This window comes from Monodon monoceros, unplaced genomic scaffold (genome assembly GCF_005190385.1).
Source record: "Monodon monoceros isolate NGI ecotype Baffin Bay Population unplaced genomic scaffold, NGI_Narwhal_1 Super_Scaffold_7, whole genome shotgun sequence".
Classification (NCBI taxonomy): domain Eukaryota; kingdom Metazoa; phylum Chordata; class Mammalia; order Artiodactyla; family Monodontidae; genus Monodon; species Monodon monoceros.
In genome coordinates, this window is record NW_021703784.1 from 2,491,600 (window position 1) to 2,506,254 (window position 14,655).

Consider the following 14,655-nt stretch of genomic DNA (forward strand, 5'->3'; position numbering starts at 1 on the left):
ATTCCTGCAGGTATGTCTCTCCAAACAGGAGCCCTAGTGAATGAGTCAGGCTGGAGGAAGGGCACCTGTTCCTAAGTGGTCTGTGCAAGTTGCAGGCTGAGAGAAGATGACGTTCATTCACTGCGTGCGATCTGCAGCCCCGTCTCCCTTTGTAAAGATAGCTCTGTGGGGAGAGGAACTGGGGCCTAGAACAGTGCCTGGCCCGTACAAGATGCGCAGTCAGCGGTGCCGAAGCGAAACATGGATACAGTACAGATACAGGAAGCTCCTATCATGTGCCAGGCACCGTGGATCATCCTGAAACAACAAGGAGAACAAAAAAGATCCCACTCCCCGTACCACAAAATCGTGGAACACAGCCACTTTACATCCTGCTCTCTCTGCATGGCCTCTGTTCACTGAGGACCCACCCACACAAGGCCTTTCCCTCCTCCCTCTCCTCTTTCCCCAGAGCCGCAGGTGATGGCTCCACCACCTGACTGCTCTTCTGAAATCTGTCCTTTGACAGTGGTTTCTCTCCTTTTTCTTCAACATTTTAAAGAGCAAGGCTACAAATCATCCCATCTGTCTCTTTTCTGTGTGTCAGTTAAAACACTGAATGTTAGAATATCTCTAGCACAAAAGGTTACACTAAATAAGACACCTCCAGCCATTAATGAGCAATTTGTCATCTAAGAGGTATTTTCACTAATTATAGCATGTCTGGAATTGTAGCCATTATGGACATGTGCTAATTTACTTCAAGGCAGAACTTTTCTTTGTCACTGGTTTCCACGTACTTGTAGAGTACAGCACATTTTTACTTGGTTCAGAGATGTGAAGACTGAAGCAAATGGAAATCAAACACTTGAGGCTTCAGTTTGAAAAGGCCATAGTTCCCACTTTCAGACACATGCAAAAGCCACCAAAAGCCTCGCCAAGAAATTTTAATAAGTGCTTAAGTTTGGATTAAAAAATATATCTGTGTATTTCTATGCAGCTGAAATCAGACAATATGAATTATAATAGTTGTACCGGATTAGATAGGGTTATGCTAGCTACCGTAACAAATAAACTCCAGAATCGTGGAAGCTTATCACAAAGGAAGTATATTTTAGTGTATTTTTCCTTCACGCAATAATCTAAGGAACGAGGTTGCTGGTCAGCTGGCAGGGCAGGGGCCGAAGCCCTCTCTGCGCGGACATTCAGTAACTCCGCTCACAAAACATCTGCCAAATGGGACACGGTTTCCAAGGTAATTTGGGGCATCAACATCCAGATGGCGTAAGGAGAAAGAGCCTGAAGTATCTCACATGGGAGCTTTTTAGGGGCCAATCCAACTGAACTTTTGCTCACCTTCCTTTGGGTAGAACTCTGTCACATGACCACACCTAAATTCAAAAGAGGCTGGGAAATGCAACTGGGAAAAGCTTTGGGCCAGGAGGTGGATAAACAACTTACATGTTTTTGAACAGCTAAGAATCTCTTCGTCAGGTGTAAGGAACTGAACAGAGCAGAATGGATCCTGTTCTCATTCCCCACTTGGGAAACAGGGGCTGGGCACGCTGATTTTCTTAGCAGCATCCCATGGTGGGTTGTGACAGAGCCAGGACGAAAACTCAGGTCACCCTAGGGGAATTCCCTGGTGGTCCAGTGGTTAGGACTCTGCGCTCTCACTGCCGTGGGTGCAGGTTCAATCCCCGGTTGGGGAACTAAGATCCCAAAGGCAAGCGGAACGGCCAAAAAAAAAAAAAAAACTCAGATCACCCTAGCCTTAGACCACTGCTCACATTCCATAAACAATGAAACTTACCAAGACTTTTCAACATCTTCCTCTACCAAGATGCCCCTGTAGCTGCAGAATCTGAACCAACCATCGCCAGCCTGGGCTCCGGTGCCCATATTCCTGTTCCACGTGTCTCTGGGCAGTGGCCCCAGGATCATGAGACACAGCAGCAAGATTTGCCCACGGCAGATACATTTCACGCTCTGTCCTTCCCCAGCTGTAAAAAGCTAATACTTCCTGAGTGCTGGGCACTGCTCTGAACGCCCCATATTTCACTCCTGGATCACTACTCCTATTATTAGTTCCCTGAAACAATGACAAATTGAGGCCCAGGGAGGTCAATCAAGGTGCCAAAGGTCACACACTTGCAAAGTGGCAGAACCAGGATTGGAACCCAGAGAGAGGTTTCGCCCTAGACCCTGTGCTCAATCATTGTGCTCTACAGCCTTAAGGTAAAATTCCCTTCATCAAGAAAGTTTCAAATAAAATAATGGACATTGAATACTGTGTTAAATTTCAGGCTCACAGGCTGATTTCTGCCTACCTGCCTTTTCCTTCCCTCCCCCCAAGTTCATGGGCCTTAAGCTAGAAACTAATCCCGATTTTCAAGTGTTTATTAGATTTTCTATAAAACCGCTGGTGAAAGTGGAAATGTAAAGGTCCTTTAGATTCCGCATGTGCAGACTTTATGAAGTATGTCACCCTGTCCCGTGATTCCCTCCACAAGGCCTGTCCTACTCGCTGTCCTAGAAGACAAGGCTGGATCACACACACCCCATCTGAGCTCTGTGTATGAACCCCCAAACCTAGACCAATAAAGAGCTACACCTGAGCTTCCTGTTTCCAATAAAAGATAGTTTTCACTATTAGCAGCTTACTGTTATTCCTAATGAACTTTTCATTCACTCGAAAAATACTCCTTGATATACGCCATGTTCCAGGCAGTAATTTAGCCACTATAAATGAGAGCAATGAAGTCAGTGGCCTTGGGGATCTTACATTTTAGTGGAAGAGGCAAGAAATAAGTATCAGATAAATAAACAACAGAATTTCCTAAGTGTTAAGGGCTATGGAGAAAGCTGAAGCTACGTAAGGGGGCGGAGTGATGTAGGGCTGGGGTATGGCTATTTCAAACAGCATGGTCTGGAAGGTCCTCTCTGAGGATGGGATATTGGAGCAGACACATGAATGGCATGAAGGAGCCATCATACAACATTAGCGGGTCCTGGGAGAGGAAGGAGCATGTCCTCAGCAAGAATGGACTTGGTGGGTTCAGGAAGGACAGGGAAGTTCAGTGAGCTGCATTCTCGTGAGCAGGACAGGACAGAAGGTCTCTGATAGGTAGGCGGCCACCAGTAATAAAGCCTTTTATGTGCATTTCACTCTAAACATAACTGGAAGCCACTGCAGGGCTTTGAACACAGTGATGTGATTTGGTTTATGTTCTGGAATGACAACTTGGTCTACCAGGCGCAGATGGACTCTGGGAGAGCAGACGTGGTGGAAACGGGAAGACCAGATGAGATGCCACGGGAACAGTCTTGGAAAGGGCGGATGGCAGCTTTGACTAGAGAGATAGTGTTCCAGATGGTGAAAACGGTCCGCTTCAAGATGCATCTTTTTTTTTAAAAAAATAAATTTATTTATTTATTTATTTTTGGCGGCGTCGGGTCTTCCCTGCTGCGCGCGGGCTTTCTCTAGTTGTGGTGCGCGGGCTTCTCATTGCGGTGGCTTCTCTTGCTGCGGACCATGGACTCTAGGCGTGCGGGCTTCAGCAGTTGTGGCTCGCGGGCTCAGCAGTTGTGGCTGCGTACTCTTGAGCGCAGGCTCATTAGTTGTGGCGCACAGGCTTAGTTGCTCCGCGGCATGTGGGATTTTTCCCAGATCAGAGCTCGAACCCGTGTCCCCTGCATTGGCAGGCGGATTCTTAAGCACTGAGCCACAAGGTAAGTCCCAGGATCTATCTTAAAAGTAAAGACACTACAGGATTTATTGATGGACTAGATGTAGCACAAGAGACAAAGAAAAAATATATCTATGAGGCTTTTGGACAGAGTAGCTGGATGAATGGTGGTGTCTATGCCCAAGATGGGGACAGATGGAGGGAATCAAGCTGGTGGTGGCTGGCAATGGGTTACATGGAGCTGGTATCCAGAACACCGCTTGGGAGGCAGAGCTTGAAACACGTGAGTCATAAAAGTGGATTTGAAGATTAATACTAGGGTGTACAGCCTGGAGCTCCAGAGTGAAGGAGACTCGTCAGGATAGAGAGTAGAAAACTGCCGCAGGAAAGGGCTGAGGGTACACGGTGTGTGATTCAACGTAACTGGGGATTCTGAGAGATGGGAAAGGAAATGTCCTGAAGCCACAGTAAGTAATGAGGAGAACATCTCTCCAGCTTTCAGGCCTCATGGCAACAAGGATACAGGAGAGAAACAGCCACCGCTGATCGGACTCTAGGAGTGGAAATGATCCAGGGAACAGCCAACTCTCAGATTAAGCAAAAGCTGAGGGGAACATTCAGAGAGGAGAGAGGGGACACAGGGATTTCGCTGGTGACAGGTCATAGAGGCCAGAGGGTAATAAAAAGTTTCAGAAGATTACAGAGAGTTTTGCAACTGGGTCAGATATCGATTGTACAGGACCCTATGACAATAAGAATCAAAAAATGATGCAAGTCTGGTAGATCTTTGACTTCTGAGGTGGCTAATAAGATAACTGAAAAGTAAGATGCAATAAGGTTTGTTCTGATGGTCTATTAGGAAAAAGAGAGCAGTCAATTCTAACTACATTCCTACTCTGGGTCAGCCTCCTAGACATCTGTGAGGAGTCTGGGAGCTGATGACTGGGGGAGGAACAGTCATACCAGGAGCATCGTACACAGATATTATTTAAGCAATCTCTTTATAACACCCGTGTGTATCAGTTTCTGGGTTGGTTACAACAGAGCATTACAATATGCATGGCTTGAAACAACAGAAATGTACTGTCTCACATTTCAGGGGGCCGGAAGTCTGAAATCAAGGTGCTGCAGGGAACATTCCCTATGAAACCTGTAGGAGAGAATCCCTCCCTGCATCTTCCTAGCTCTGGTGCTTCATGGGCAACCTCTGGCACTCCTTGGCTTGCAGCCTCATTGCTCGAATGTCTCTGTCATCACATGGTTTTCTCCCTGTGTGTCAACTGTGTCTCCGCAGGTCATCTTCCTATCAGGACACCAGTTGTATTGCATTGGGGTCCCACCCTACTCCGGTGTGAATGCATCTGAATACCTAGTTACATCTGCAATGAACCTATTTCCAAATAACGTCACATTCTGAGGTACTGGATGTGAGGACTTCAACAGATCTTTTTCTTTTTTGGGGGGGGGAGGGTGCGGGTCAGGAGGGGAGTGATGCAATTCAACTCACAACACTGAAGCACTGCTTTTTCCAGTTTTCATGTATAACTTGTGCACCAAATAAAAATTAATTTGCATATATTTTTTCTTTCTTCCTCGTGGGTTCTGACCAGTTAGAATTGTTTCAGATTGAGCTTTCCTGACGAGTAAATGTGTCCAAAGATGATTATTCTGAGTGCAAGAGCACTCTTCCCCTCATCCACTACATTTATAGCCTGTTTGAAAGCCACAGAAGATCAAGAAATTATTTTCACACAAACATATCTTCCTTTCCTCTACGCGGCCAGCAAAGCTTTATCTGAAGGTTGATGTCAGTTTTGTCATTTTCCATCAGCCTGGTGGTTGATGCTGTTTTCATTAAAAATTCTATTATTTTAAAAAATCCATCGGCAAGATTGTAAGATTAATTCATATGTCCTTTGTATAAGACAAATCTAACCTCTCAAAAGGTTTCTAAGCCAAAACATCTCACACTGACAAGGCAGCAAGTTGGCCAAATACACCCAAATAAACCCAAATAACTCAACCATGTGAATCAATGAGATTTGGGGAAAACAGATCATGAACAACTGAGACTGCTATATATAATTTAAACTACTTTAAGCCCCATGGCACGCGGCCGCAGGGAGAAGGATTGTTCCTGTAATTCCGTCAGCAAATTCCGAGATCAGTTTCTCATGGCAGACACACTGGTCTTGCCCCAGAACTGCACGGGAGAAAAATGACCAAATGCAGAGAGGCCCCCTTTTCTCTTGTCACCATTGCTGTGGAAGTCCTGAGCTGGCCTCTCAGTGAACAGGTGAGAATGAGGGGAAATGCAATCACAGGGCTGCAAAGCTGGAAGGGCTTAACCACCCCCAACAGTCGATGGCATCCCTACCCTGGCTTTCCCAGCTGACTCCAGTGGACTTGTCATGGAAGAACCAGTCTTCCAAGGAAAAACGGTCTACAAGTCCTAAATCTGTGCATGAACTCCTGACCCCATTATCTGTGTCAGATAACCTGGCTCCGTAGAACCTTCCATATGTTTGTTGTTTTTTTTTTTTTTATCTCATAGGAAATTCATCTTCAGAGCCATGAACTGTCATAACTTTCTACGCAACAATCTTGTGATGAGAAATAAAGGAATACCTTTCTCCTCACTCCCTCTCTGATATAAAATAGCTCAAGAAATTATTTGAACAGAAGAAGATTCCTAGGATCTAAGCAGATGTGTAGGAGAAACACACAGAGAAGTATAATTAGACATGGATGGAGAGGCATTCCTCTCCTCATAGACCTTCCAGAAGCCAGACACAGTACGTCTATCAAAGTGTTGCCACATGGGTGTTTAAGCTACAATAGGTTATAGGGAAAACTGCTAAATGTGTTGCTATTATGCACACACACACACGTATACACATGTGTGTACATTTGTACACATGGAAACAAAGAGGCTAATTATATAATTACAGACTCAGCTTTGTGTACACCGCTTCATTTTAACCCCAAACGATCCTTTGAGGTAGGTAGTAAATGTCCTCTTTATATGGGAGAGTTTTTAAAACTTGCCCAAGAGAACACAGAGAAAGTACTGGAGTCCGAGTTAGCGGCACCCTGTCTTCCAGTCCGTTTTCTCTCTGGCACACCTCTCCTGCTGGAATATGAGTTAGGAAGGTCTGGTTTGTTGAAGAGCTTTGTCTCCTTCAATTGCACTCACGTGAAACATTCCTACTGCTTCCTCCCTGCCTTTGGCTCACAAGTGCAATTTGAAATTGCATCCTAAACCCAACCACTTCTTGATTTCCTAACAACACTATTATCTGACCATGTGTGTGATGTTAATGGTATTATTTATTTATTACACCAGGAACCCATCAACCTGCTCCCAAGGAAGCAAAATGATCTCAAATCATGCAAAAATAAAGTTGCATTTTACCCATCAGTGGAGACTTTGAACTTAAGAGAATAAATGTGCCATTCATATTAATTATAATTTGTTCAGGCTTCCCCAGGAGAGATGCCAACGGTCCTATTCCTAGCGCAACAAAGAAGGTGTCACCTACTCTGCCTCGCACTGCTAGGGCCACCAGAGAGACTGGCTTGTGGGCCTCACAGAAGTGCGCTTCCACCTCAATGTGTGCAGTATCCCACTCCAGAGAGATACATGGTAATTCTGAGGAATTATTAACTCCCTGTGAGAGGGTCCAAGATTGCTGATATCTGAAGCAAACGGGTGGAAGAAGAACCACCCATTTGGATAAAACTCTGACTTGAACAATGTATGAAGATTCTATGATCCTCTGATGCGAAGGGACCTCTAGAGGTCAGCTGGGTCATTCCCTGTGTCCCCATCGTGCCACAGACCACACCACACCTGACCCACTCCCATACCCAATTCCCAAAATACCTCCAAGGAGGTTCTTGTGCCCCAGAACAAGGAAGGACCATGAAATGCACTCGGTTTCTGGGAAGAGAAGAAGTTGGCAATGAGGAGAAGAAGGAACAGAATGAGGAAAGCCCTTCGGTACGAAAAGAGAATGAGCTTAGTATTCAGCCCCAGGCACATTCACCATCCAACGGTGTGATCTGGGAAGTGGCTCACTCTGCCTTCCAGTGCTTTGCTTTCGTGATCTGTAAAACTGGAATAATAACTGTCTCCACCTCATGGAGCACCTATGAGCATTCAACAGGTCTGTGCTGGTAGAGTGGTCAGTGCCTGCCTGACACATAGTAAACAGAGCTGTCCCACCCAGCCACAGGCAGAACTGATAAAAGCTAAGAATGCCAGCTTTAGTAGCAGAGGGAAGCAGCAGTTAGGAGACAGCATGATGATAAACGTTAGCCAACTCTGTCAAAGGCACCCACAGTCAGTAGGATGCTTTTGCACTTAGTAGGACAAGGTGACCTTGTCTCAGGCACAGGTAGCCCTAGGCCAGGGCTCACAGCTGTGTGATGCAGTGTGGCCGGATGTCAGCTCCTTCTCACCCTTGCAGGAAGCCCTCTTTGTGGGAGGCTGAGTATCACAAGCCTCATTATCTGAAAAACCGGGTGGTTGAACTCCCTGGGCTCTGTAATCCTTTCAAACTCAAAAGAAAAGAGAAGCATTTCTGCAAAGCACCGAACCTTGCAGGTGAGGAGTGCTGGAGAACCGGGCTGCCCCTCTTCTGTAAGTTCTTTAGGTTCTCCTGGCAACTGGCATTGTCCTTTCTCCCGCTGCCCCACGCTCGATTGGGTGTTCAGTTTTGCCATTTTAGTTTCTGGCTCCTCAACAGGTTGTGTGTGCTTCCAGGAGCCTCCCTCCACAGCCCCATCTGTCCATGCTCTTCTGAGACCCGGTCCACCCAATGGATGCCTGGCAAGCCCCAGAGGTGAGCAAACAGGGGTCCATCCCGGTAGGGGCCAAAACAGCCAGAGCAGCACACGCTCCCTGAGCGGCACTGCTGTTCTGAACAAGTTAACTCAGAAACAACAGAACCATAGTTACATGACCAGACACCCACTGACAGCAGACCCCAAATAGAAAGAAGGATGGGCAGAGACGCACAGAAGGATGTGCCTCTCTTTATCTTGAAAATGCTAATTTCCCTGAGGTCTACCTGGGGTTGAGCACGTCATCAGAGAGTAGCATTTCTTCAAAAGCTTAAGGACTGGATAGGGGAGTGACCTGGCAGAAAAATGGCATACGTTATGGGTGCAGCTATGAAGTAACAGACAATGGACACAGACCATCTGTGTCCTGGACAGAAAGACACCGGCTCAATTACTGACGTGTGTCTGTAACCTCCACCAGAGCAACGTCACACCCAACGTAGCATGACCCAGACACAAAGGACAGTGAGCCAGGAACACATCCGGGGCAAGGACAACACAAGACAACTCAGGAAAAAAGGGCAGAGAGGGCAAGGAGAAGATGGTGATCGCAGGCATTCCTTCCTTCCTTCACTCATGCAATAGCTATTTACTGAGCATCTTGTGTCTGCCAGACACTGCACAGAATAAGACCGAGAAGGCACTCATCCTCAAGGAACTTACAGTCCAGTTGGGGAAGACAGATCGGGAGCAACTAACCAAATAAATGAATGGGAAAATCTCAGGTACAGATGATCGCTCTGAAGAAATAATCCAGGATGATATGCCAGTGTAAGCCTGGTGGAAGTGGTAGGGGATCGCTTTTATTTGGGTGTCAGGAACAGCTTCAGGGAGGGGGTTCCACCTGAGCCAAGGCCAAAATGATGAAGAGCTGCCCATGGGAAGATCTGGAGGAGGGGTACCTCCACAGTGGGGGCCATGCATGGGAAGGCTCTGTAGCAAGAGTACGTTTTCTGTGTTCACCAAACAGGAGGAAGGTCAGGATGTCTGCGGCAGAGTGAGTGAAGGGAAGAGGGGGACCCGCACTCAGAGTTTATTAGCACAAGCCCTGGTCCAAGTCATGCCCTAGGAACTAGGGACAGAAACCTGAAGAAGGTGGAGCTGTGGCCTCAAGAGGCCGTGGAGCAGCTGGAGAGACTAACAGAGAATCCATCAGCTTCGAAAACGAAATGCTAAATGCTTTCCATGATGTGAATAGCATGCCGCAGTCTCCTACAGCTGCAAGGGGCCCCCATGGCTTTTCTCGAGTATGGAAACCACATTGTTCTCTGCTATTCCGTGGAACTGCTATACCGAAACCCAACTCCCTTCTTGTGCATTTCTCAGACCTTTCATTTTTAACTCATATTTTTAAAAAAAGCACTTAGCAGATGACCCCCAAGGAAACAATTCACTTTACTGGTTGCGGCCTTATTTGGGGAATCCATGAAAACATGAAATGCCTCCATCAGAGTTATCCAGTGACGTGCTGACATTTAGTGACAGTCTCTAATTAATGAGACCCACGCGCCGGGCCTCTCAGGCTCTCCTGCCCCCATCAGAGGAATGCAGCCCACCCACTGGGAGAGAGGGCGCTCTTCTCTGACCACCGGAAGACCACCCACCCACGCGATGATGGGCACAACTGCCTCCACGGCTGATGACCTCTTCAACCTCTGCGTCCACAGCCTGGCCTTTTGAGTTGGACCCAAGGCCCTGGGGTGAGACGCCTCAGCCTCAAGCCTTTCCACAACCAACACCCAGCTCATGCCCTTCGTGTAAGAACCACTCCACACATCTTAGTTGGTCGAGCCCAGCTGTATAGAGGCTAGGGGATACTTCTGTTTGGTTTTCAGTCATCTCATCTGTTCAGTAAACATGTGGGAGCACACGGTGCTCAGGGCATCACAGGGCGGGATCCCCGCTTCCAAGAGCTAGCAGCTCCCCATCCACGTGGAGAAGGAAAACAGAGAGATAAACAACATTGCAAGGCAGGGTGCGAGACAAAACGAGCGGAGAGACGACGCCAAGTCTCCGCAAGGAGTTGCGAGAACACAGAATGCGGTGGGGAAAGCTCGCCCTGCAAAAAGCCAAGGAGTCAGCATTCCAGCTCGGCCACGCGCTAACTTGTGTGATTTTAGGTAAATTCCCCTCTCCAGGCCTCAGCATCCTCTTCTATGAAACAGACATAATCTAGTCTATTTCAGAGAGTTGTGGTGAGGATTAATTGTGACTAACCAATAACTGACAGTACCATTCATCATTCAACATTATTATTACTACTCCTCGTAATCTGGCTTCCAAACCTCCTAGCTGTGCAACCTTAATCAAATTATGTAAACTCAGTTTTCTCATCTGTAAAATGGGATAATCATAGCACCTACAACCAGAGGGGTTGTATTAGGGTTAAATGTTAATGTTATGAGGTTGGATGATGGGTGAGATAGTGTGTAAAACACTTAGAATACTCCCTAGGACATAGTGAGTACTGGAGAAACTTCAGTTCATGTTATTATTATTGCATATTCTATTTTATGAAACCTCACCCTTTCTAAAAAAAATATGTGTACAGACTACTGGCAGGAGGGCAGAAAGACTAGGAGACTGCAAATTGTCTGTAATTCTATTCAGACTGTGGATGCCGTATTAGGTGAAAGGCTTCCCGATATGTCTACGAGGATCATCAGTGTTAATTGGAGGAAATAAAACATTCTAAAAAGTTTCCTCACATTAGAATCTGCTGCTGAAGCATTCGTTCTTTGGGAACTGCAAAAGATCCTCAAAAAATGAAACTGGTGAGAACAAAGCAGAATCAAATGAAATTAGAGCAAAAAAGTCCTCTGCTGGTTGAGACGAAAACTACAAGCATGAACCTCAGGGTCACCTGCGGTGACAGGGAGAGGGTGGTTCTCAGGGCAGAGCAGGGACGGCTGTGGTCTGTGTAGCTTGGTCACATGCTGAACGAAAAAGAAAGAGGTGAGGATGGGAGGAAGGAAGGAAGGAAGGAAGGAAGGGAGGGAGGAAAGAAAGAAGGAAGGGGAGGGAAGACAAAAGAAGGAAGAGACGACCCACATACACACAATAAAAGCAAAAGGGAAATAACCCAGAGCCCTGAACCACTCGATTGCTGCAACCTGGAATCAGGTTATGTGCAAATTTAGCAATTTCTATGCAAACAAAATACATTCTGAAATTCCTACTTGCTTCTTTGCACACAGCATCACGAAATGCAGAGCCTGTGTTTGAGGGTTTAAGGGCTTTTCCGCTCCACAGAAGTGCAGCCCAACACGGGGCCCCTCCTTGTCTGGTGCAGGAGGGCCTGGGGAGGACGATGGCCATCCTGTGGAGGCTTGAGTGCCATCTGCACGGCCCACCTGCTGCCCCGCTCACATCCTAAATTAGGCCCATGGCCAACAGGTTGGTGTCACGCAGATCCCAGCTCCTCTAATCCCTGCCCTGTAGGGCTCCCTCCACTGGGAGGGTCTTCCTCCTACTTGTCGGGAAGACAGTCAATCTCAGTGGCTGGCCCTGGACGTCAGGAGATGTTCCAGGAGGGCCTTTTTATGCCAGGGCTGGGCTGAAAAAGCCCCACCATATCCCACTCCCTCCATCTACAACCAGTCAAGCCCAGTGAGTCTACAGCATATGTGACAATGCAAACAAACGTGAGGGCACGAGAGACAAGGAGAGGGGCCTGGAGTGAGTCAGGAAGAGGCATGGAAGCAAAGACAAAGAAAGAGAAGACAGCCAGTACACGATAACGCGATTTTTCAGAGGAGCTGCTCCAGGCCCCAGCTGAGCACCTGACAGATCCAGCAGAGTCCTCATTCGCATGAGCCTGGGGACTGCCCTCTGAAGACCAGATCCCTCCCTGCCCAAATCCCCTCACTGTTCCTATGATACGGCAGCTAAGTCTGTCAAGGCCCCGTGGCTACTTCTTTATCCCCAAATCTCTACAGAGCTGACCGCCTTCCTCCTTCTCCTTGAAAGTACCTTCCCATCCGTTTCTAAAATGTTCTCAGTATGAGACTGTCTCCATCTTGTTTCTTGAGGGCTATATCTTGCAGCCAAGGGTTAGGGAAAAGGGGGCATCCAGAGGACACTAAATGCCATCGACTACATTGCTTATAGGTTTGTTTTTCTTTCTAAATAATCTGAAATCAGGGCATATTTCAAGTTTCCACGAAATCCTTTATAAAGCAGACACACAGTTATTTCAGGTGTGAGGTGTGAGGCAGTTAGACATTCAACCTTTGCTCAAAATAGTCCCTAACTCAGGGCGCAGTGGAAGAGGTGGGTTTCCGGAACCAGTGAGTACCCTGGGGGCATGAGCGCTAGCTCGCCAAAGACAAAGGAGCATGGGTGCTTGCAGACTATGACAGGCCCTTAAATCACACGCTTCCTTTGGCAGTGTCCTGACAAGTCAGCTCTGTAACCCAGTGTCCCTTTTGCAACATTTTCTATCCCATGGGTATTGCCTTACATGCACCATCCGTAAACCTTAGAAGGGCCACCTTAGAAGAACAGTCACAGAAGGTGTAAAAGAGTGGGCACCAACACCGAGGTTCCCTCTCCAAGAATCTTCACGCACAAAGGATGGGAATACTGCCATCCTGCCTTACAGTCAGCTCAATGGCCCAGTCTGGAAAACTTTATTTAAGCAGGCATACATTCTTCCCATGGATCTTCTTAACTTCTACCTCCAGCTGACTCTCAGAAATTCCAGAGAGTTAAGATCTCCCATGGCAATCACTAATTCTGTGTTGCCCTTCTGTGAGTGGTATGGTTTGTAGACACTGGAAACCGAGTTAGCATTTCAGGAGGCCGGGGGGAAAGGGAGACAGATTCACCCTACCTTACTCAAAACATAGTCAAGATTCTTCTTCTCCTTCTCCAATTCCTGTCAGCCTTAACCCCAGACGTCAAGCAGGACCCAAGCCAACACTGAGACCCAGTTTCCATTTGGGAGATGAGTTTTGAATATATTGCTTTAGTGGACAGCACAGTTAACCAAAGTAAACGATCTTTTCCACAGACAAATCACACTCATATCCATGGCTTCAATCTCAGAAAGCCGTGTTCAGACAGAGAAAGCACGTCCCTCTGGCTACCAGCTCGTGGCATGAAGACACCCCAGGAAAGCTCAGACACAGTCAGACCCAGGACAAAACAGTAGCTCTGCCAGAGTACAGGAGCGGGGCAACACCCCGGGGCACAGGCAGAGTGATGGCATTCACAGAAAGCCAGACCCGGCCTTCGGGACTCATTAACACCAGAGAAGACTGTTCACGCTGAGCCCCAGCCGGGCCGCCAGTCACCACGGCCACTGGTTTCAGGTCCAGACAGTGCTCAGGCCGCTGGTCTCCATCTCAGAGACCCCCTGGCCAGCCTCCCCTCCTGCTTACCAAGTCCTGAGCCTAGGAGGCCAGTTTGGGGGAAACAGCTCATCTCTGGAACCTCTGAGCGTTTCCCTGTGACCACCACCTTTCCGGGGCAGAGCACCCAGCTCAGCCATGAATTGTGCAGCCCAGGGAAGCAGCGACCTCCCCGCCGGCAGCTGCAGAAAACACACCTGCACCTCTATCCCTCTCCCCCCATCCCCTACACAAATCACTGTCGATTCAGAGAAGAATGGCGGCTCCCTACCTGAGGGTGGCGCTCTCCCCCTGCCGGACCGTCACGTTGTCCATCGCTTTGGGGAAGGTGGCATCTCCGCTGCGCACGGGCACTCCTGTGGGTACAAGGAACAGCAGCCTGAGAGACACGACCACGAGGCACTTCCAGGGCAGGAACAGGTACCCACAGACCCCCATCCTCGACGGCCACAACTTCCCAGAACTCCGGCAGCCGCTCGGCACACGCCCCCTGGGCGCGCACAGGAAGTGGGTGGGGTGGGGTTTGGCGGAGGAGCGAGCACGGGGCGCCGGAGGCGCGGGCAGGAGAAAAGCGCGCAGACTCCTCCAAGTCTAGTGTTCCTCCCCAAAACCAGCCTCAGCGCTCCAGCCTCGGAGAAGCGGTTTCCACGGAGAACATCCAAAGGGGGCTCCCTCGGCGCTGCTTCAGCCGGGAAGGTGGCGTGGAGAGGCGAAGAGCAAAGACAGGTGCAAAGGTGCGGGCGCGTCTCAGGAGCCCCTTCCTCCCGTTAACAGCTCAGGCATGG

At 48.2% G+C, this 14,655-nt stretch overlaps 1 protein-coding gene across 2 annotated transcripts in view; it reads right to left on the bottom strand.

Moving 5' to 3' along the window:
• LOC114887004 (neurotrimin-like) overlaps positions 1-14,655 on the bottom strand; it is a 926,389-nt gene that overhangs the window by 382,645 nt on the left and 529,089 nt on the right. For both annotated transcript variants that reach the window (XM_029208293.1, XM_029208294.1), the window contains one exon: positions 14,142-14,226. In XM_029208293.1, the coding sequence (XP_029064126.1) occupies positions 14,142-14,226 (85 nt within the window). The remainder of the gene's footprint in view (positions 1-14,141; positions 14,227-14,655) is intronic.